At 41.9% G+C, this 22,856-nt stretch overlaps 1 protein-coding gene across 3 annotated transcripts in view; it reads left to right on the top strand.

Annotated features, from left to right (window-relative positions):
* LOC138826197 (cartilage acidic protein 1-like) overlaps positions 1-22,856 on the top strand; it is a 146,271-nt gene that overhangs the window by 17,799 nt on the left and 105,616 nt on the right. For all 3 annotated transcript variants that reach the window (XM_070021360.1, XM_070021359.1, XM_070021361.1), the window contains exon 2: positions 1,494-1,684. In XM_070021360.1, coding sequence (XP_069877461.1) covers positions 1,494-1,684 — 191 coding nt within the window. The remainder of the gene's footprint in view (positions 1-1,493; positions 1,685-22,856) is intronic.

The following is a 22,856-nucleotide window of genomic DNA, read 5'->3' as shown; positions in this document are numbered from 1 at the left end:
CTTCCAGGAAAGACGCCCCTAGGTTTCTGCCTGACCATTGGAGCCCTGCCCCTAAGTCTTTCCAGCATTTCCAGCAAGGCCATCAGAGAGTCTTCTGATCTTCTTTAGCACTGAAGGCAGTACCTGAGCCCCTCATTTTGGTCTCCGGGTCCTTGACCTGGAGCAAGCTCATTTGTTGGCAGAAGCATCTGTCTCCATATGGGGAGACAGTCTTCAGATCTTTCTTGCTCTTCCCTCATTAAGACGTCAGCTTCACTCAGCCTTGCTCTCAGCTGCCAGATGCATTGACAAGCCAGCAGCAGAAGTCCCATCAGAAAGAAGTTTGCTGTTTTCTGAAGGCAGGTGGTACTTAGCCTGCCAGCAATGGACCTGCACAGGCTCCATAGGCCTCATCCCAGTGAGCCTTTGGAACCACTGTGAGGTCCAATTCTGCACCTGTGGGCAGTCTCTGGGTGGCTCCATCTGCGTAGTTCTGTGTCTTCCTTGCTATACCCAGAAGGGTGGAATCCTGCCACCTTCCTGGCCATTCTCTTCTGTCTCCTGGGTGAGTGCCACTGGCTCCCATGGCCCCAGGCTGCTTGGCAACACCCTGAGTTATGTTAGAGATATAATAATGAATTATACAATGCATTATACATAATTAATTTATAATAAAACACGCATGCAATGGTTTAATTTCTCCAAGTGAATGATGTGCTACTCTCCAGACCTTGCTGGAATGCATCCCCTGACTGACTGCTTCTTCTTCTGGAGGCAATGGCTGCCAGCTGCCCTAGAGAAGGATTTGGCTTGTAGACTCTGCCAGGCTACCTCTAGGATATCAGAAAGTAATAGATCTGGAACAGTGCTGAGATAACACCTTTGTTGTCCTAGACCTAGATATCATGGGGAGGGGGGGTCTGCCTCCACTTCTGTACTGCTTGCAATCTACATTCTCATAGTATTTCTCCAAGAATATGGAAGATGTATATACTTATACATATGTCTCCTTCCTTCCTTTTCTCCTTCTTTCCTTTCCTTCCTTCTTTCCTTTCCTTCCTTCTTTTCTTCCTTCCTTCCTTTCTTCTTTCCTTCCTTCCTCTCTTTCACAAATATGTAGTGAGTGCCTCTTACATACCTGGTCTTTGGCTTTGTGTATATCAGTGAACAAAAAAAGATCTTTGCCCAGGTGGAGTTTATATTCTGGCAGAGGAAGTCAGGCAGTAAGTGTAAGGACTAAGTAAATGATAATGCATGTCATTCAGTGATGGGTGCTGCACTAAAAAAGAAAGCAGAGTGGCATAAGGGTAGCTCATGGTGCTGGAGGCAGGTTTTAGCTTATAGGAAGGGGTCCATGGGCAGGGCTTGTGAAAACGCAGCAGCCCAAGAATTACTAACCCTCCTCCCCACATCCCTACCTACCCATCCCAGGAACAAAGGCAATACTGAGACTAGATTCTCCCAGTTGCCAGCCTCCAAGATCTTTCAGTAATTGTTGTAACTTTGGGTTTCAGGTATTCAGGATGTTCCTGCTACTGTGGTTTCTGCCCCCCACTGAGGGGTCCCAGCGGACTGAACCCATGTTCACTGCAATCACCAACTCTGTTCTACCCCCCGACTATGACAGCAACCCCACCCAGCTTAACTACGGTGTGGCAGTGACTGATGTGGACCACGATGGGGACTTTGAGATCGTGGTGGCGGGGTAAGTGCCTCTTACCCTGAGTTTGACAGATATATTAATCAGCTTTTGCTATGCTATGGTTGTATAACAAGCAACTCCAAAAGCCAGTGACTTGGGGCAGTGCACATTCTTACTCACAGGGCTGGTCCTCTGTAGCTTAGCTACAGCCTTGCTGGCTTGTCTGGGAGTTCTGGGATGCTATGGATTTGACCTTTACCCTAGCAAGAAGTTGGGATGGAGGATAGTTTGAAAAAAGGCTGTTTGTTCTACATGTCTCCCTAGGCTTTCGGGATTGTCCCTTTGTCACATTTAAGCCTCCTTGGTCATGAAGGTAATTCATTCCTTCCCTGGGGGGGACAGGGGGTAAGACCTTTACAGAGGTAGTTGAAGGGCACCAGTCATGGCAGAAGACAATGCTAACTGCTGGCTTGTGGAGCACTTGACACGAGACCAAGCAAACATTAATTGTCCAAAGAAGAAGAGAAGATGGAAATCCAGAGGGATTACTAAGCTTCCTCTGGCCATGTCTTAGTACCCACTGCTCCCTTCTTTCCTAAAAAAAATCATTGTCCTGCAAGGAAAGCAGAGACTAGGAGTTCAAACATGAGGTCATGCTCTAGGTGCATAGCTTTCTAGTTGTATAACCTTAAGTCAGTCTCTTACTGAAAGATCATCTATAAAGGGGGTTCTGAAGCTTAATAAGCTAGTACACATTACAATACATTGTAAATTTAGCCAGTTACCATTGATTATTATCATTTATTGAACACTAACATGTGTCAGACACCATACATCATCTTATTTCACGTGCATCATCTTATTTACACCATCATCTCCATTTAGAGAAAAGGAAATTGAGGTTTAGAGACAGTAAGCAGCTTGCTCTCTGTCAAGTCAATAAATAGTAAGTGGATGAGTCAGGACTTGAACCTCCTGGCTTCCTAACTTGAGCTGCCAAAGTACACTGTACAAAGTTTAGTTATCACTTCAAAAAATCAGCCAATCAATAAAAACACTACAGGGCCCTGTCGACCTCATTCTGGGAGGCTTGAGCTTTTGTGGTAGCTCAGAAAAAAAAGTACCTGGCAGGTAACATCATTTCTAACATCTGCATGAAACAGTGAAAAAGCATTGACCTTGGTATTGGAAGAACTGGTTAAAATTTTACCCATACCTAACCCAGAAGTCGCAAACTTTGTGCATCCATTTAGCTTCTACAGATCCACTTTCTTCCTCTATAAAATGGACACATCAGAATTTTCCCTGTCCGCTTCATAAGACAGTCCTGAGGGTCGGTGGTGACCATGGATAGCAAAGATACTTTGCAATGGGCGTTATTTCTCTCATTGTTGTTCCTAGTATTTTTGATACTGGGGCTTGAACTTTGGACCTGGGTTCTGTCTCTTAGCTTTTTGGCTCAAGGCTGGTGCTCTACCACTCGAGCCACAGTTCTACTTCCAGCTTTATCTCTCATTATTCATTTCTTCTACTGTGTGAAGAGGAGAGGGATTAGATTTTAGATCTTCAAAAAGGGAGACCTACATTCCTGTTCACCCAATAGAACTTGCTATGATGACATCAGTGTTGTATGTTGGTGTTGTCCATGTGTGGCTGTTATGCACATAAAGCACATGTTAAACTGAATTCCTAGTTTGTTTTAATTTTAATAAAACAGCCACATGTAGATTGGATAGTTCTGTTCTGTGCCTTCAGAAGGAAAAACTAGAGAGCAGAATATGACAGCAAAAAAGGAAGTAGGAATCGTGGTGGCTGCCCATTTCATTGGAGGGGAGTTGAGTAGCATTACAGGCCTGCGTTAAACCCTGTCACTGCCCAGTCAGAATCTGAATCAGGGAGAAATCCTCCTGGCCAAGCCTTTGTTCAACCTGATTCCCAGAGCCATGTGCCATCCTTCCCCAGTCTCTGTTCAAGGACTTTGATTCATTTCTGAGATGCTCTGATTGGCCCTGACTTAGTGACTCCAGCCTTGTCCTGGTAGGCTTTAGACAGAGAGCCTCAGGTGATTTCCTTCCCTCCTCCCACCCCTCCCCTGAATTACTATGAGGAATGTGCTCTCCTGTCATCTCAACTATGGTACAATCTTATTTCTTCACAAATTAATATGGACAAAACAAGGCCTAAGATATGAAAAGGAAATCTCTTCACCCTCTTTTCCTCTCTTTCTGGGACCAGGACACCTGATAGAAGCTACCAGACCAAGCCTATGGAAAGTCTCCGTCTCCACCGGAAAGGCAACTCAGATTTCAGTAGCTTGAGTTGCCCTAGCATACATGGAAAGGCCCACTCTGTTCCCATGATTTGCCCCAGTGTACCTTCTGGTTCCCTTGGCCTGCCTGCTGTTGCTTACTCTTCAAAGACACAAGACCCCTCACAGTTTTCTTTTATTATTGTTGTCCCCTTCTCCTTTCTTGGCACCTGTCTCCAAGGGAGGCTGATGCCATAGTCACAGGCTTGTACCACCCTCCCTGTAGTTCACTTTCAGCTGCAAAGAATAGAAAAGAGAAGGTCTCTTCCCCTCCCCCCCCCCCCCCGGTCCTGACCCCGTCTGTTTTGGAAGAAATGTTTGATGGCAGAATTTTCAGTGTCTGCTTGTCATTTCTAGGTCAAAGGCAGTGCTTATGCCTCCCAAAAACCTATTACTGAGGTCAGTTCCTAGGAGAGTCTTAGCTTCAAGCACAGGTCTCCACCGTTCCATGTGCAGGAGATGACACCTGCATTTCCTGATCAGGCAGCTTCCTTTCTGATCCTGGGCCTGTATTTCATCTTCCTCTTCTGTGAAGGCTTCTTTCCCTTCAAGGAATTCATCAACTTTGCTTTTATGTCCTTTGTGAACAGATTGTTTTTTTGTAGTCAGCTTAGAATAGACTTTGTCTAGCTTGCTGCTTACTGTGGAGCTTGTAAGACTCTGGTAATCATCCCCCTGGAAACAGGAACCAGACCATAAAGGGTCTTGAACCTGGGTCTGCCATTCAGAAAGACCCTGGTCTTTTCTCCCAAGGAAAGATTATATCAAGCAGCTTCTGTCTGAGAAAGCTTGAGCTACTGCATCTCTGAACGATGTATTTGCTACTCACTTGCAGAAAAGGCTAATGAGATTTACATGGAGGACAGGATGGCGAAATTGGGCAGCCTCCCAGCTCCAGGTCAGGGTTTCTTTGTGGCTGGTTGTGGAAGCATTGTGAATTCTCAGAGCATCAGGAAGACATGTTCTAATTTAAGTACCAAACTACATTCCAAAGGCAAATATAACTTTTTATTATCTCCAGCTTAGGATGATTTGTCACTGTCTTCCCCTTTGGGAATAGGATCACCAAGAGTTGACTCTACAGACATATTTAAATCAGGACCTTGGGAAGGAGGACATTGGGTCCATCCTTTGCCTTCCAATAAGGCCACACACACCAGTAATCTGGAAGCTCGTATTTGAGCCCAATGAGCATTTCCTTTTAGCTTTTGTTTGGCTACTGCCTTTCATACCATAGACCAAGTGGTCACCATCCTGCCTTTCATCCCACATGGACCCCCTTGAAAACATTTCTGATTTTTGACTCTGTTATATCTCCCCTGCGCCCATATTTAATTCGGTTTCCGGATGGTACACTCTGTGTAAGAATCACGTAGCAGGAGTTGAAATTTTTAAAAATTGAATTCGAATGCCTTTAGCTGGGGCACCTGCGTCCTGGTCCTGGCAGGTCCCCTTCTCTATTATCTTATAGATCTTTCCATTACCTGGCCCCTGAAGGCATTTTACTTTTGCAACCCCTGGGGGATCATGGCCAGCTCTTCAGTTTATAAGGCTCTGGTACTTGAACTCGTCTTGGATTTGTTGACCTTGGCGTGTGCCCCGTTGCCTGGAGTATTTACTCTTGGAATCGGTGTGTTTTGTTTTGCTTTTACGGTACCCTCGTTCTGGGTATTGACGGCATTGATTTTGAGCGTGTTGCGGGTGGGTGTGTGTTGTGTTTCGGATTCCGGAGTTAATTGTGATGGAAGGCGTGTGCGTGCCTCTGACTCGGGGAGGGGCGGGGGAAATGACCGCCCTTTGTTCTGCGGGGGATGGGGGCGGGAAGGGGCTGGCTCGGGCTCCTCCGCCACAGCTGGGCGAGTGTCTCCGCAAGTGGAGGGCTGATCTGCGAACCGGCAGGTTGCGTGATTGCGGGTCTGCGCGCAGCCGCCTCCCTGCCGGGCCAAGGGGAGGATTTGATCACCCCCAGAGACAGCCACGCACGCACAGACCTTGGAGGGTCTTCAGGACGGTTCTGGGGCAGATGGAAAGCCCCCGTGTCTTCCCCCCTTTTCTGGGTGGAACTAAACACCCAATCTCCGGTCTCAGGCGTCGGTCTGGGCGCCGAGCTCTCAGGGCCGAGGCTTCCTTCCTCCCCTTCCCCGCCCCACGCAGCCCTCCCCAGGTCCGAGGTGATCTCCCACCCCACCCCTGCCTGGCCAGTCTCCAGCAGGAGTTTGCTCAAATGGGGGAGATTGTGGTGGTTGTAAAGTTTAAATCACGGTTTAGATCAGGTTTTTTTTTCCCCCTACACAAAGAGCATTCATTTGGTAAAACCTTAACGCAGTCTTCACACTTGGGAGGGTTTCGTTTAAAGGGACGCCACATCTTGTAAAGCAGCGTTTTTATTTTCTTCTTAATTCTGCAACTACGTCAGGAAACTTTTTTAATTTACTCAAGTTAATTGGATTATATAAAAGGCAAACTCAATTGCCAGATTAATCATGATTAGGAGATTTTTTTTCCATTTAAAAATAATAACAATGAGAAAGAATAGGGTGTCTATGATTTTAACCAAAACAGCAGTTGATATATACCATTATAGTTTTAATAGATACACATACCCTAGAGATACATGTATACAGGTGTAGATAGAGACAGGTATAGTCAATAGGTATACTATGCATAGAAATATTATATATATATCTTAAACATATGTGAATATATGCTTTTAGCAAAAGCGAGAGTAAACATTTTTAAACTTTCAATCCTTGTTTGTAAAATATAACATTGTAATGGATTTGATCACCAGTTTTGACAGTCTCTTAAAACATTGTTCTGTTTGTTCTTTAACAACATATAGTTTACTTTTAACTACATTTAAACATGTTTAGCTGAAGAAAAACACACACACACACTAAAGATGAAGGTAAACACATACAAACACACACACACACCTCTTTTCACTCTTTTTTATTTCTTATTTTTCTGTCATGGGGGCTGGACTCTGGGCCTGGGCACTCTTCAGCTCAAGGCTAGCACCCTAGCACTTGAACCACAGCACCACTTACGGCTTTTTTCTGCTTATGTGGTGCTGAGGAATCAAACCCAGGGCCTTATGCATAAGAGGCAAGCACTCTACCACTGAGCCAACTTCCCAGCCACACACCCCCCCCTTTTCTATCCTATCCCTTCCTAACCCCATCCCTGCCTATCCCCATCTGATCATTTCAACAGCTTTCATTTTGGCATTTATGCGTCTAGAAATTCCCATGTTATATATAGAGAGAGATATAGTCTATGTTATATCGATTTTTTTGATATATGTATGTAATATATCTCATGAAGATACATGATGGGGGAGGGATCACACTGGTACATACTGTTCTGCTTGTTTCTCACTGTGTAAAGTAAGTCAAATATATAAATGTACTGAAATGTTGATGTTTTTTCAAGTTTCCCAGTATGGATGTACCGTATGCATTTCACTAGTCCTCAAGTGACATTTTAGCTGTTTTGAATCTGTACCATTGTGAACAAGACCATGCTGAGGTTACATTCTCACACACATATGTGAGTGTTTCTCTAGGAAAAAGTGGAACATTTTCCCAGAAGTGAAAATGCTAGATTAAGGATAGGTATGATTTAAATTTTAATAGACATCACCAAATTGCTTCTGGGTTCAGTCTTTTTTCTATTTATTGACAGGCTAAAAAAATAAACAAGATAAGCTTGGGTATTTATTCAGTCCAACAACTATTTTGAGCATTCATGATGGTTACAATCACATAGGTTCCATGACCTGGACTTTATCAATTTAGAATTAATAGTTCCAAGAAGGGGAAAGGGACTATTCTCCATTAGCAAAAGAAGCTGCTGCTGTTGAAAACTTCAATACTTTCTAATTCAAACTGCAGGAAGGACTTCCTCTAAAGCTTCTTCTGCAAAAATATATTTCATAAATGGGTCACCCTTAACCCTGAGATTCATTGTTGTCGGCATCATAGAAGAAAGATCACGGGTACCAGTTCTTCTGCTGTGGTTCAGCATGGATTGTCCCTGATTCTGAATACTAACAAGATTCGTGTTGGAGAAGAAGCCAGGGCTTATTAACCCTTTCTTAAAAGGTCACTCCTAAAAATGTTACTCAGCAGTGCATGGCTTACCAGAGATGTCCTCTTGCTATATGTATACATCCTTCTCTCCAGCCCAGGGTAACGGTGTACGAGGGCACAGGTGCTGCCTCCATCTCCCCCCACCTAATTACAGACCCTCCTGGCCAGCTCAAAGGCCCGTGACCTCTATGTCCTGGTTACCCCAGACACACATACAAAGAGAGTATCACTAAGTATGGTGGCAAGAATAATGGCCAGCTAAAGAGACTCACATTACAAATCCCCAGGATTCATGAATATGCTATTTTACACGGCAAAGGGGATTTTGTAGATGTGATCAAGTTAAGAACTTTGAGATGGGGGAGATTATCCTGGATTATCCGAGTGGGCAGTTTCTTCAAAGTGGAAAAAGGGAGTCAGGAAGGACTGGTAGAGTACTTGCCTAACAATGTAAGGCACTGAGTTCAATCTCCAGTACTACCAAAAATATTGAATAACTATATACTAGACATGGTGTTACATACCTATGTAAGAGACAGAGACAAGCTTTATGCTGAGGCAACATAACAAAATCCTATCTCAAAAATATAACCTGGAACTAGACACCAATGGCAAATACATGTAATCCTATCTACTCAAAAGGTTGAGACCTGGAGAATCATGGTCTGAAGCCAGCCAAGCCAGAAAGGTCCAAGAGACTATCCCTAATTAACTAGCAAAATGCTGGACTGGCAATGTGGCCCAAGTGGTAGAGTAACAGCTATGAGCAAAAAAAAAAAAAAAAAAAGAGTGCTCAAGTTCCTGAGTTCAAGCCTTGATGCTGAGGAACAGACTTACCCCAGAGCCTGTAGGAGACTAGAACCCTACCAATACCTTGATTTCAACCCATGAGACGCATATTACCCTTCTCACACACACACACACACACACACACACACACACACACACGCAGAACTGTAAGATAATTTGTATTGTTTTAAGCAATCAGGTATGTGGTGATTTGTCATAGCAGCCACAGGAATCAAATTCAATAGGTAAAAGATCAAGCCGGGTGCCAGTGGCTCATGCCTGTAATCCTAGCTACCCAGGAGGCTGAGATCTGAGGATCGTGATTCAAAGCCAGCCTGGGCAGGAAAGTCTGTGAAACTCTTATCTCCAACTAACCACCAGAAAATGGGAAGTGGCACTGTAGCTCATGTGGTAGGGTGCTTGCCTTGAGCTGAAGAGCTGAGGGACAGTGTTCAGGCCCAGAGTTCAAGCCCCATGACCGACAAAAAAAAAAAAAAGATCAAGTACTTAGTGTCTTTTTTTTTTCCAGAGAACTAATGGCCATTATCTCAGAGAATTTTAACCGCACTTAAAAAAAAATAATTTCACAACACTAAGTGTATCTCATCAACAAATGCATTTCTTCAAATCAGTGTCCTAGAAACATGCACAGTTTGAAAAGAATTCCTGAAAGCTAGCTTGTTCTTTGGCGAGCCTCTAGATTCACTGGTCCTACCATTCATGATTTGACACCCAGTGCTGCTGGTTTGTGGTAGGACAAATACATCCAAACTGAATGAGGTCTCAAGTGACCAGTAGCTTTCCTGCTCTACTGTGGTCCAAGTACCTCTAGCTGAGAATTCCCAAGACCTAGAGGTGGGAGAGAGAGCAGGATCAGTAATCTCAGCATCTGTTTCACAAGGGGACAGTGCCTCTCCAGATCAGAGAGGTTTGTTTATTAGCATTTGTTTGTTTTGAAATTTATTTTTAAAAAGGCATTTTTAACACCCCCAAAAAGCCCTGATTTTCACAAAGAAGTGAGGCGTTTTTATAAAGAGCCATTCAAAAATAGTAATATAATTAAGACACTAAAATTGCCTCTGCTGAAAACGGCAAAGCTACTTTTAGTCATCTGAATTTTTCATCCATTCAGAAAGTCAACATGTGCCCTGTCTCCTGTCACTTCCCTTGAAGCCTCTCTTCCCATTTTTTTAAGTGGTGGGCTGGCAGATGGCCTTCTCAGTCCCCTGGGCTTTATGGCAGGCTACATAGGGCTGGACCCAGGCAAGCAAGAGCTGAGTATGACCTCCACAGCCCTGCGGCCTGGGCCTCCCTCCTTCCTGCTCTGCTCATTGGGGCACAGGTCACTTCCCTTCCCACAGTCACTCCAACTCTGGGAAGCCATGTGACCCCAGCCTCCCTCTCTATGTTTCCTTTGCATATCCTCTCTCTTTCAAAGTCTTACTGACCTACTGGGCTGGGAACAGGTGGTTTGATCATTTCCCTAAGGAAGAGGTTGTGGGGTGTGTGTGTGTGTGTGTGTGTGTGTGTGTGTGTGTGTGTGTGTGTGTGTGTGTGTGTGTGTGTGTGTGTGTGTGTGTGTGTGTGTGTGTGTGTGTGTGTGCGCGCGCTATTGGGGCTTGAACTCAGCATCTGAGCACTATCTCTTGCTTTTTCACTCAGGTGCTCTACTATTTGAGCTCCATTTCCAACTTTTTGCTGGTTAATTGATGATAAGAGTCTCATACACTTTCCTGCCAGGCTAACTTTGAACCACAATCTTCAGATCACAGCCTCCTGAGTAGCTAAGGTTACAGGTTTGAGCTAGCAGCACCTGGCTTTTAAGAGGTCACATTGGAGATGCAAGTAATCTAGAGAAACAGAAGAAGATGAGAAGAAGCTAAAAACAAACATCCCCACATCTGAATTTTACCAGAATCTCCCCTAGTTTTCCTTTGCCTGTTTGCAGAGTAAAGTTTTGAGGGTGATAAGAGCAGAAGCAATATGTGTCTGGCATTTTATTTACATCATCGTAACCATTGGGACAGGCTATGTGATAGGCGGCATCTCATTGATTCTAAGCACAATTTTAAAATATATTTTAAAGCACATTCTAAAAATAGTTTAATATCTCCAAAATTGAGACATGTGTTCCAATTGTAGCTTGCATTGAATTGACAGGTTTTTTTTAAAGAAATACATAAAATAATGATGAGCTGTATTACCAATGACACTTTTCTTAGGCTGGAGAGATTTCACAGTTCGGTTCCTTTTTGGAGATGGGGAAACTGAGGTCCAGAGATCTACTTAGGGTCATAGACATGGCAAAATGCAGAAATACTATTCTGTATATGTGCATTAGGTTTTTAATGTGCTGTTCATGTCATAATCTTCATTAGATTTTTTTGCTTGGCTTATTAATAACTAGAAACTCATTTTGTAATACCCTACTGTTGTCTTTTTTCTCTGTGATCCCGTCAATTTTTTTGATCCTGTGCATTTTTGTATTCCATATGTTGAGGCTAGTTTATTAGATGCAACTTCATAATTTTTGTGTTTTTCTAATAAGCCAATTTGTTACCATTATGATCTATCTATTCCTAATTATGCTTTTGGTCTAATATCATTGTAGCCATTTGGCTTTATTTTGGTTAGTGTTTGCCAGCTGTTGTAGTTTAGATCTCAAATGTCCCCCGAAGGCCCGTTAAGTTACAGGCTTGGCTTCTAGCTAAGCACTACTGGAAGGTAAGGGAAACTCTAAGAGCTGAGACCTGTTGGGAGGGCTTCTCGCCATTGGGGGACTACACTTGAGGAGGAGGATGGGACCCCCAGCTGCTTCCTCTTCTCCATTTTTTTTTCTTCATGACCAGGCCATGAGGTCAGTGGTTTTCCTCCGCCACACACTTTATCCATGATGTTCTACCTCACTCTAAGCCTCAGAGCAATGGGCCACCAGTCATGGATTGGAACTTCCAAATCGGTGAGCCCAAATAAACCTTTCCTCCTTACTAGCTGCTTATTCCCACCATAGCTCTTGCTATAGTGATAGAAAGCTGACTAACACACCAGATACATCCTCTTCTTTCATACTCTGAACTGTTAAAGTCGTTATGTTTTCTGAGTATTTTTACATGCAACATAGATTACAAATATATATATATATATATATATATATATATATAAACACATATATATATAACATTTATCTTTAAGTTTTTTAGCAGTTGATCATGTCTGTCCTTTTAATGATGTGTTTTAGTCTACATCCCTTAAAGCTTAGTTCCATTATCGTATTTATCAATTTCTATGTTTCCAGTACTGCTTTTCCTTATTAGATATTTTTTTGCTTTTTTAGAAAGTTGACTATTTTTTGTCTCACCCCAGTGGTTCATGCTTATAATCTTAACTACTTGGGAGGCTGGAAACAGGAGGATTGCAAGTCAAGGCTAGTCCAAGCTCCCCCCACCCAAAGTGCAACAGACCCCCTCTCAATTCAGAGATGGGTGCAGTAGAATATTCCTGTCATCCCATCAACAACAGTGGAAAGACTAGAGGTAGGCAGGCTGCACAAACTCAGATGGAGCCTATCCTAAAAATAATCATGGAAAAACAAGGCTAGAGGCATGACTCCGGGGCTTACACGAGGCCCTGAGTTCAAACTCCAATATTGGAGGGGGGAAGATAAATGAGATAATTTAAAGAGCTTTCTTTTTTCTTTAGTCAAGGATAGCAGAAGTTCTTGTTTGCTAAGTACCATTTTCCCCTCTATTGATTTGGGGTTTATACTCTCTACTTCTGTTATTTTTATGGTTTACTTGGAAATTTTATTATACATTTTAACTTTCCAAACTCTAAAATTATCCTAATATCCTTCTGCTGTAAGAATGCAAGGCCTGTAGAACATCTGAGCAATAAACAAGCATTTTGGGTACATGTTTATCTTGCCCTTTGCACCCTTCCCAGTTATAGCCATTATCAACGTTGTTACTGTTAGTAGAAGGACCATGCTTTATATTTACACCAATTCTTTCCACTTTTTTTGCTCATCTTTCCTTCCTGCCTCTCAATAAGACCTTCAGGATTCTTTTTCTTCTTCCTGACATTCAAAAGAATGTTCTTTTATTGAATGTGAGTAGTAGTAAACTACTTAGTAAACTACTTTTGCTCAATATAAAAATATCTCTATTAGGCCAGGGAAGGTGGCTCAGTGGTAGAGCCCTTGCCTTGCATGCATGAGGCCCTGAGTTCAATTCCTCAGCACCCCATAAGCAAAAAGAAAAAAACCGGAAGTGGTGCTGTGGCTCAAGTGGTAGAGTGCTAGCCTTGAGCTGAAGAGCTGAAGGACAGTGCCCAGGCCCAGAGTTCAGGCCCCACGACCGGACCCCCCCCCAAACACACACACACACACACACACACACACACACACACACACACACACACACACACACACACACACACACACACAAATCTCTATTATTACCCAATCAGGAAAGATGTTTCAGACTGACTGTTATTAATACACTCTCTTCCAGCTCCCATCTTGCTTTGGAGAGCCTACTACTGGTGATGGTGTTCCTTTGTAGTGACTGTCTCTTGTCTATATTTTTTATCTTTGACATTTGGCTTTGCTACCATGTGTATAGCTATGGATCTTTCTCTCTCTCCCTCCCCCTTCTCCATTTGTGCTTTTGTTGAACCTAAGGATTCATGTCTTACCACTTCTAAATATATAGCTATCATCTTAGGAAAAAAAAAACTTTCCCTTTGTTCCTTCTACTCTTTCTGGGACTTGCTCAGATATGATAGGCTTTCTCTCTTTGGTTTCTAAATCTCTTAACCTTTCGCAGATTATGTCATCTCCTGTTTCTCCATGCTACTGCATTCTGGGTAGTTTTCCAGGTGTATCTTCCAGTAATTCCTTCTTCAGTGGCATCTATACACTGATTCTTTGTTTAATTATGTTTTTTTCATTTCAAAAACTGTTTCACATTTCTAGGAGTTTCATGTGGTCCTTTTTCAAATCTCCCTAGTAATTTCTGATGGTGTCTCTTTGCTTATTCACCTTTGTGATTTTATTGGTTTTTTTTCCTACTTTTTCATAGCATTTGACAGTTCTAGTGTCTGCAGGCTTGAGTGGTTAAATGTATTCTAAATTATTTTTAGTATTGCTTATTTGGAGTGGCTTGTCTTTCTGTATTGCATGATCTTAAAATGTGGAAGCTCTACAGGTCTAAATTGAAGACATTGTTTTGCAGAAGAGATGCTTATTCACCTCGATTGAAGCCAGAGATCCTGTTGACCTGGAAATACTCTACCTCTTTCCAAGGGTGATAGCTTAATGTAGGATTCCAAGGTACAGCATCCCTGCCTCACTGCCGGTTCCAGGGTTAGCAACACTTGTCCCTCCTTTCACATTTGTTGTGAAAAGGTAACCCACTGCTGTCAGATCTGATTTTAGCTCAGTTTTCTGTGGAGTAGGATAATCAGTTCTTGGCGATTTCTCTTAATTTTGTAAACTTAGCAATACCTTAAAAATATCTTTTAGCCGAGCCTGGTAGCTAAAATCTAACCTGCTCAAAGGCTGAGATTTGAGGATCATAGTTCAGAGCCAGCCTGGGCAGGGAAGTCTGTGAGACTCTTATCTCCAATAAACCATCAAAAAAAAAAAAGCTGGGCCGGGCGCTGGTGGCTCACGCCTGTAATCCTAGCTACTCAGGAGGCTGAGATCTGAGGATCGCGGTTCAAAGCCAGCCCGGGCAGGAGAGACCGTGAGACTCCTATCTCCAATAAACCACCAGAAAACCGGAAGTGGCGCTGTAGCTCAAGTGGTAGAGCGCTCGCCTTGAGCTGAAGAGCTGAAGGACAGCGCCCAGGCCCAGAGTTCAAGCCCCACGACCGACAAAAAAAAAAAAAAAAAAGCTGGAAGTAGAAATGTGGCTCAAGTAGTAGCGTGCTAACCTTGATTTGAAAAGCTCAAGGACAGTGTCCAGACCCTGAGTTCAAGCCCCAGGACTGGCATACACACATAAAAATGCAGGTGTTCGGAGGAGGCTGCAATGCTTGATAAGAAATGTACTCATTATCTTGCCCATGTAATTGTAACCCCTGTGTACAGTATGTTAACAAAAAATAAAAATTTAAAAAAAACACAGGTGTTCACTAGCCAAATTAGATTTAGAAAAAAACTCAAATTTAAAAATATGTAATATTGTATAGTTAAACATTCTGTATCTATTATAATATATTCTTATCAACAATCCTTTTTAAAAGTTTCTGTCAGATTATGGACTCCTAAAGGCAGGAACTTTGTCCTTTTCTTCTGTGTGTTTCATCTGTGCCTTTCATACAGCCAGTGTTCAGTGAAATGAAATAGGCGGGGGTCTTATAGCAGAAAGGCAGCTCTTGGGTAAGGGCACTAATGAAAATAATGAACATTAGCCTCATTCAGGAGTGATTGATTTAAGGATCTTAGTTTTGAGAGAGCCATCAATCAATTCAGTAAACTACTTCTGTATTCCTACCTACCATGTGCATAGCTTTGTGCTCAGTGCTTTGGCAAATACAAGAATATTAGCGCTTCCTACAAGCTATTGTAGTTAAAGGAGAGATACGTCATATACAGAAAAAAAATAACAGACGGAAAATGTCTTAAATGCTAGAGAGAAAGCATTCATCCATGCTCAGTACATTTATCAAGTTCATGTCTCCTGAGAATATTCCAGTTTCTTATAAACACTACATATCATCTGAAGTTGTGGTAATATGGCTTTGTCTTCCCTCTATGGAATTCCTCTGTGATGTCTTGGATTTGATCTTTTACAATTGCAGCCAAGGTCCCTGTGTTCATTTCCCTTTCATTAAACCACAACAATTATTTGTTGACTGAGTAATCCCATAGGACTAACAATATCATGGAGTCTCCAGTCTTTGTTCTTCTTAGTGCTTGGTTTAACACCTTAGAGAGACAGTGAAATTCTCCAAGATACACCATGAACCAGTTGTGCAAACATAGTATAAAGCATAAAAATAAGCTGAAACATGTTCAGAGGGAAGGTAAGGAGGGAGGGCACAGGAATGGAGGGAGGAAGGGTGAGCAAATATAATCATTTTATTCAATGTACATTATGTAAAAGTTGTACTATATAACTTGAAGGTAGGGATGCGATGGGGAAAGATGAGAGGGAATGATAGAAAGGGTGACATTGTTGAAGATGAATTGTACTCTTAACCTGCCTTCTGGAATTGAAACTCTTTGTATAACTATTTAATTAAAAAATAAATATAGGGGCTGGGAAGGTGGCTCAGTGGTAGAGCGCTTGCCTTGCATGCATGAGGTCTTGGGTTCGATTCCTCAGCACGATATAAGAAAAAAGAAAAAAGCCGGAAGTGGCGCTGTGGCTCAAGTGGTAGAGCGCTAGCCTTGAGCTGAAGAGCTGAGGGACAGTGCCCAGGCCCAGAGTTCAGGTCCCATGACCGACCCAAAAAAATTAAATGAATAAATAAATAAATATAAAGAACATAAAATAGCATGTATTTATCATGTACAACATTGTTTTGAAATACATGTATATTATGAAATTACTAAATTGAACTAATTAACATAAGTATTACCACACATAGTTTTTTTTTTTTGGGTCCAGTCATGGGGCCTGAACTCTGGGCCTGGGCGCTGTCCCTCAGCTCTTCAGCTCAAGGCTAGTGCTCTACCACTTGAGCCACAGCACCACTTCCGGCTTTTTTTTCTTTTTGCTTATGTGGTGCTGAGGAATCGAACCCAGGGCCTCAGGCATGCAAGGCAAGCGCTCTACCACTGAGCCACCTTCCCAGCCCCCACACATACTTATTTTTGTGCTGACATTAGTTGCAACCTATACTCTTAATGATTTCTAAGAATATCACACATTTTATGGTACTCTAGGATTTGAATTCAGGACCTTGAGTTTACTTGGCTTGTTGCTCAGCTGTTACTCTTACAACTTGAGCCATATCTCCAGTATTGCTTTTTGTGTGTGGTTATTTTGGATATAGGGGGTCTCATGGATTTTCTTCTCTGGCTGGTTTTGAGCTCAGATCTTCAGATCTTAGCCTCCTGGGTAGCTAGGATTATAAGCATGAGCCACAAGCACCTGGCACATGATGTTATTAACTGTAGTCCCCATACTATATAATGAATCTCTTGAACTCATTCCTTCTAAGTTTTTTTTTAAGTGAATCTTTTTTTTAATTGTGAAAATACCGTACAGAGGGGTTACAATTACATGGGCAAGATAATGAGTACATTTCTTATCAAGCATTGTTGCCTCCTCCTGTTTCCCCTTCCCATCCCTTCCCATCTCCCCACCTTCCCCCAACCCCTACCCCCCCACACCCCTCACCCCTGGCCAAAGTTGTAAAGTTCTTTTTTCAGCATAATGATTTGTACATTTCATTGTTACAATGGGTCCACCTGTATCCCTATTTAAACCATTTGTTTTTTCCCTTCCCCTCCACAAATTATACCAACATCAAATACAGTGAAAGCAGGGATTATACTGTGAGGGAGGGACATACAAAGCAACAAAGAAATCATCTTATAGATATTTTAGAAACAATTGCATGAAAGAAAAAAACACTTGAATACTTATATTGGGATTCATTTCACTTAACATCAACTTATCTGACGTTTTCTGCTTGTCTCAGACATATACTTGTTATTGCAAATAAGGGAAACCATGGGATCTATGTTTCTTTGGGCCTGGTTTACTTCACTTAATATAATTTTTTCCAAGTCTTTCCATTTCCTAACAAATGGGGCAATGTCATTCTTTCTGATGGAAGCATAGAATTCCATTGTGTATATATACCACATTTTCTTGATCCATTCATCTACTGAGGAGCATCTGGGTTGGTTCCATATCTTAGCTATGGTAAATAATGCTGCAATAAACATAGTTGGGCTGGTAGCTTTAGTATGGTTTGTTTGTGATCATTTGGGTAAATGCCCAAAAGTGGGATTGCTAGGTCATAGGGGAGCTCTATTCTCAAAATGGATCAAAGACCTCGGAGTCAAAGCAGACACTCTGAAAACATTACAGGATGGAATAGGAGAAACCCTAGGTCTCCTTGGAACAGGCCGAAATTTTCTTAATAGAGACCAAGAAACACAACAAATCAAAGAAAGGTTGGACAAATGGGATTGCATGAAATTGCAGATCTTCTGCATGGCAAAAGACATAGCTAGTAAGATCAATAGAAAGCCCACGGATTGGGAGAAGATCTTCACTAGCCATACAACAGACAAGGGTCTCATATCTAAAATATACCTGGAACTCAAAAAATTAAGTCCCCCAACAACAAATCCTCAAAGAAACAACTGCCCAATAAATAAGTGGGCTAAAGACTTAAAGAGAAACTTCTCTGAAGAGGAAAAAAGGATGGCCAATAGACACATGAAGAAATGCTGATCCTCTCTAGCCATAAAAGAAATGCAAATCAAAACAACACTGAGATACCACCTCACCCCAGTTAGAATGGCTATAATCAAGAACTCTAATAACAACAGATGCTGGAAGGGATGTGGACAGAAGGGAACCTTATTGCATTGTTGGTGGGAGTATAACCTTGTTCAACCACTTTGGAAAGTAGTATGGAGGTTCTAAGTTTTATATCCTTTTACCATCAATTCCTCAACTGCTTCTATCCAAGCCCCTGGTAACTACCAATAGCCTCTGTGATCCCAACAGTTTTAGTTTCTACATTTAAGATCATGGAGTATTAGTCTCTGCTTGGCTTATTTCGCTTGACATTATGTCATTTAGGTTAATCCATGTTGTCACAGATTACAAGATATTCTTCTTTATTTAAAGCCGAATAATGTTTTGTTATGTGTTTATTCCCTATTTACTGTATCCATTTCTCCACTGGTAGACACTTAGATTGATCCTAGCCACTGTGCTTACAACTATAGTAAACATGAGAGCGCAGAAATTCCCTCAGCACACTGATTCACTTCCCACGGATATATGCCTGATGGTGTGATTGTTGGATATTCTGGTTATTCTGCTTTTTTACTTTTGAGGAAATGCCATACTATTTTTCTACAATTTGCCTTTTTAAATGTAGCCATGTTCCCATTAATAACCTACTTTCCTTATCTTTCTCTCTAAGCTAAAGCAAAATATGAAAGGAGCAGGAAAGAGGTAGCCAGCCATTTCCCTCAATCTCCTCCAAATAAGATGAGCTGTATTCTAGTTCTTTTTAAAGTTGCTTCCTGCCAGACATCAGTGGCTCATGCCTGTAATCTTAACTACTCAGGAAGCTGAGATCTCAGGATAATATTTTAAAGCCAGCCCACAAAGGTGACCTTTATCTCCAATTAGCCACCAAAAAGCTAGAAGTAGAGCTGTGGATCAAGTGACAGAGCACCTGTGTTGAGTGAAAAAACTAAGAAGAGACAGAACTCAGACACTGAGTTCAAGCCCCAGTATTGGCAATAAGTAAATAAATAAATAACGTTGCTTCTCTATTATTGAAAGCTGTGGCTACACCAGGCTGTAGCCCCAGCAGCACGCTCCCAGTTCCCATCAGGCATTGCACTATCTTGCCCGAAAAGGCCCTGTGCTTACCTGGTGTATTCTTACATGCAAACCATTTTGCTTCTACAAGTTAGGAAGACTTGGTAAGGTATGGCAAGCCTCACGATGAAAGTTTCCTTTCAAGCAGTTCATTAACATCATAAGGCAAGCTAGTGAAATAACAGATCTCAAAGTTTCCAAGGGCATATCTAAAATCTAAGTCAATCTTTCGAACACATCTAACATTTCATAGGAAAATAAATCTTTAATTTAAAAAACTAGGAAGCAAAGAGAAGACAAGTTCATTTTTGGCTCAAAATACTGGAGAGAGCTGCAGAAATTTTTGAAGGAACACTGACAACTTTCTGATGCCTATCAGATAATAGTACTTCCTAAGTTGTATTGGAGACAAATGAGATAAGGTACACCAATTACTTAGCACAACATGTGACATACACAAAGTGTTCAGTGATTAGTATGTTGAAGATGCCTATATTCTTTTAATGCTTAACAGGAAAGGAATTTTCCCAGAACAATCTTTATTTTAGAAATCTCAATATCTCTCTGTTCCTCCTGTCACCAATAGGATAGCATGACACCATTAAAACTATATATCCTGGCTGGGAAGGTGGCTCCGTGGTAGAGTGCATGCAAGAGGCCCTGGGTTTGATTCCTCAGCACCACATAAGCAGAAAAAGCTGGAAGTGGTGCCATGGCTCAAGTGGTAGAGCGCTAGCCTTGAGCTGAAGAGCTGAGGGACAGCGCCCAGGCCCTGAGTTCAGGCCCCATGACCAACAACAACAACAAAAAAAGTGTATATCTCTTAGTGTGTGTGTGTGTGTGTGTGTGTATTCACATGCTTGTGGTACTGGGCTTGAACTCAGGGCTTTACTATTCACCATTCTCATTTGGAGTTTTTTTGTTCTAGGCTGGTGCTCTGCCACTTAAGTCATACCTTTGCTTCCAGCTTTTTGCCAACCAATTGGAGTTAAGAGTCTCACAGACTTTCCTGCCTAGGCTGGCTTTGAACCATGATCCTTAGATCTCAGCCTCCTGAGTAGCTAAGATTACAGATGAGAGCTATCAGCACCTGTTAATTTTTTTTAAGTAAGGTAACAAACAGTTTATTTAACAAAGCAAAAGTAGAGGCCACTCAGGAGAGTGAACAATGGAACCAGGAAACTAGTTGTCCATTGTTTTAACATAGTCATTTCAACACTGTTATTCTCTGTCATCTGCAGTCATACAACCCAAAATAAGGTACCTTGCATTTTAGTTTCCTATAAATCAATGTGTCACCCAGGAGAAAGTTTATTTACCCCTATTATATTAGTGAGTTCTTATGCATTCGTTTTACAATTTTTGTTATTAAACTACCATGTGACAGGCACCTTGCTGAGCCCTGGAGGTTAGTAGTGAATGAGAGCAACTCCTGACTTCACAGAGCTCAGAGAGAATCAATATGCCTGATGAATTAAAGAAATTCTCACTTTGGGAAATAACTTCACCCTCCTCCAACCAAATCTTTCATCAGAATTCATAATTTGTATCCAGAATCGTTTCTCATTTCTACTGTCCATTCTGACTAAAAAACGCTAATAAGAAGTGGAATGATAAAACAAAATGGGGATAGAAAGAAGGACATGACTTGGGCACCCCATGAATTAATCAGCCCTTGAATGATCAGGAGGTGATATATAAAACGTAAGTATCATAGTTCATGCCTTCCTAAATAATTAAACATATTAAAGAAGGGACAAAAAGACCACATTTCAGAAGAAATGAGTAGCCTGAAGGCAGAGGGTGAGCAGAAAAGAACTCTGGAATAGCATTTAGAAGGCTTTTCTATACTGTAACAAGCCAGGCAGACAGCAGGAGGAAGGATGCTAATATAGATCTTCCCATATATTCTCAAGTAGTGAATGCCAGCCTAGAGGTCACAGAATTATTACAAGGCAGCTGAGAATCCATCTGTGCATGGGCATTTTTATCAATACATGTGAGTACAGCTACTATTATATGGAGATTTTTTTTAACATTAAAAGGTATCTTTGTACTTGAAACCTACAGTCTTAAAATATATGCTTATGGACTGTCATAAAAATGGGATCAAAGGGTCATTGAGAGGAGAAGAGAGTACTCTTTCTTTCTTTTCCTGTCTGTATGTCAGACAAGACATGAAGGGGTAAGGCAAGGAAAAGAGAGAAGAAAGGTACAAAAATATAGAAGGGAAATTAGGAAGTCCTATGAACTTGTAGAAACTCTAGCTGTTTTTCTTGTCTGCTGTGGAACTTTAGAACAAGTCACCTCACCTCTCTGAGTCTTGCTTTCCTCATCTATAAAGTAGAGGTAATGATAGCTAGGAGCCACCTTCACAGCTCAGAGGTAGCAGCTTATATAAGCGTTTGCCAAAATAATGAAAGAAACGTAGTGCACTGTGGCTCACCCATGTAATCCTTGCTACTCAAAAGGATCACAGTTCGAAGCCCACCTGGCAGAAAAAAAAATCCCTAAGACTTTTATCTCCAGTTAACCAGCAAAAAGCAGAAAATGAAGGTATGGTTGAGGTGGTAGAGTGCTATCCTTGAGTAAAAATGCTAAACAGGAGTATGAGGCCCTGAGTTTACATCCCAGTACCAGCAGAAAAGCAAGCAAGCAAGGAGCAAAACAATTTATATGTGGAGGATAGGACGTTCTGCCATCGGCGAGTTGGAGACCCAGGAAAACCAATGGCTCAGCTGAGTCTGACGGCCTTAGAATTAGGAGAGCCTAAGATGTGAATCCTGATCATAACGCAGAAGAGATAAGGTGAGACAGCTCAGTCGGCAGTAAGGCAGGAGGAAAAGGGGGCTGTGCTGTTCAGTGGATTGGATGATGCACCAGCATGAAGTTAGGAAGGGCAATCTACTCTACTGAGTCCATAGATTCCCAGGCTAATCTTATCTGAAAGCATCTTCTTATACACTCAGGAACAACAGTTAGTCTGGCACCCTGTGGCCCATTCACACCTATCACAGCAGTTTACTAAAATAATGCACACAAAGTACTCATTCCTATGTCAGACACATCGAAAGTCCTGAAATATTAGCTACTACAACCATCGCCATCCCTTACTGTCCTATCCTGTATCTACCTATGAAATCTTTCAGAGTCTTACCTGTCAGCAAAATATCTCACTGCTACTTTCTGATCAATTCTCATCTTTAATAAACTGGATTAGTCAGAACTTTCCATTGCAATAGAAACTGACCTTTTGCTATTCTATTCCCCCTTAACAAAAAAAAAAAAAAAAAAGGAATAAAGATGTTACAAGGGCGACTAGAATAACTGAAAGATCTGATCCACCGAGTTTCAAGAAAGCAGACACAGGGACAGCAGGAGGACAGCAGGACTGACAAGATCCCACAGACCAACCGCAGCCAGGATGGCTCTCTCGATGTTTCTGCCTCTCATCCTTGTACCTGTGACTCAGCCTGTCAGCTTAATTATTTCAGAGACTCTTTCTCTGTGAA

The sequence above is a fragment of the Dipodomys merriami genome, unplaced genomic scaffold (assembly GCF_024711535.1).
Source record: "Dipodomys merriami isolate MVZ:Mamm:240054 unplaced genomic scaffold, mDipMer1.0.p SCAF_14, whole genome shotgun sequence".
NCBI classification, from domain to species: domain Eukaryota; kingdom Metazoa; phylum Chordata; class Mammalia; order Rodentia; family Heteromyidae; genus Dipodomys; species Dipodomys merriami.
Note: the sequence above shows the minus strand (reverse complement) of the source record. Positions and strands in the feature narration are given on the sequence as shown.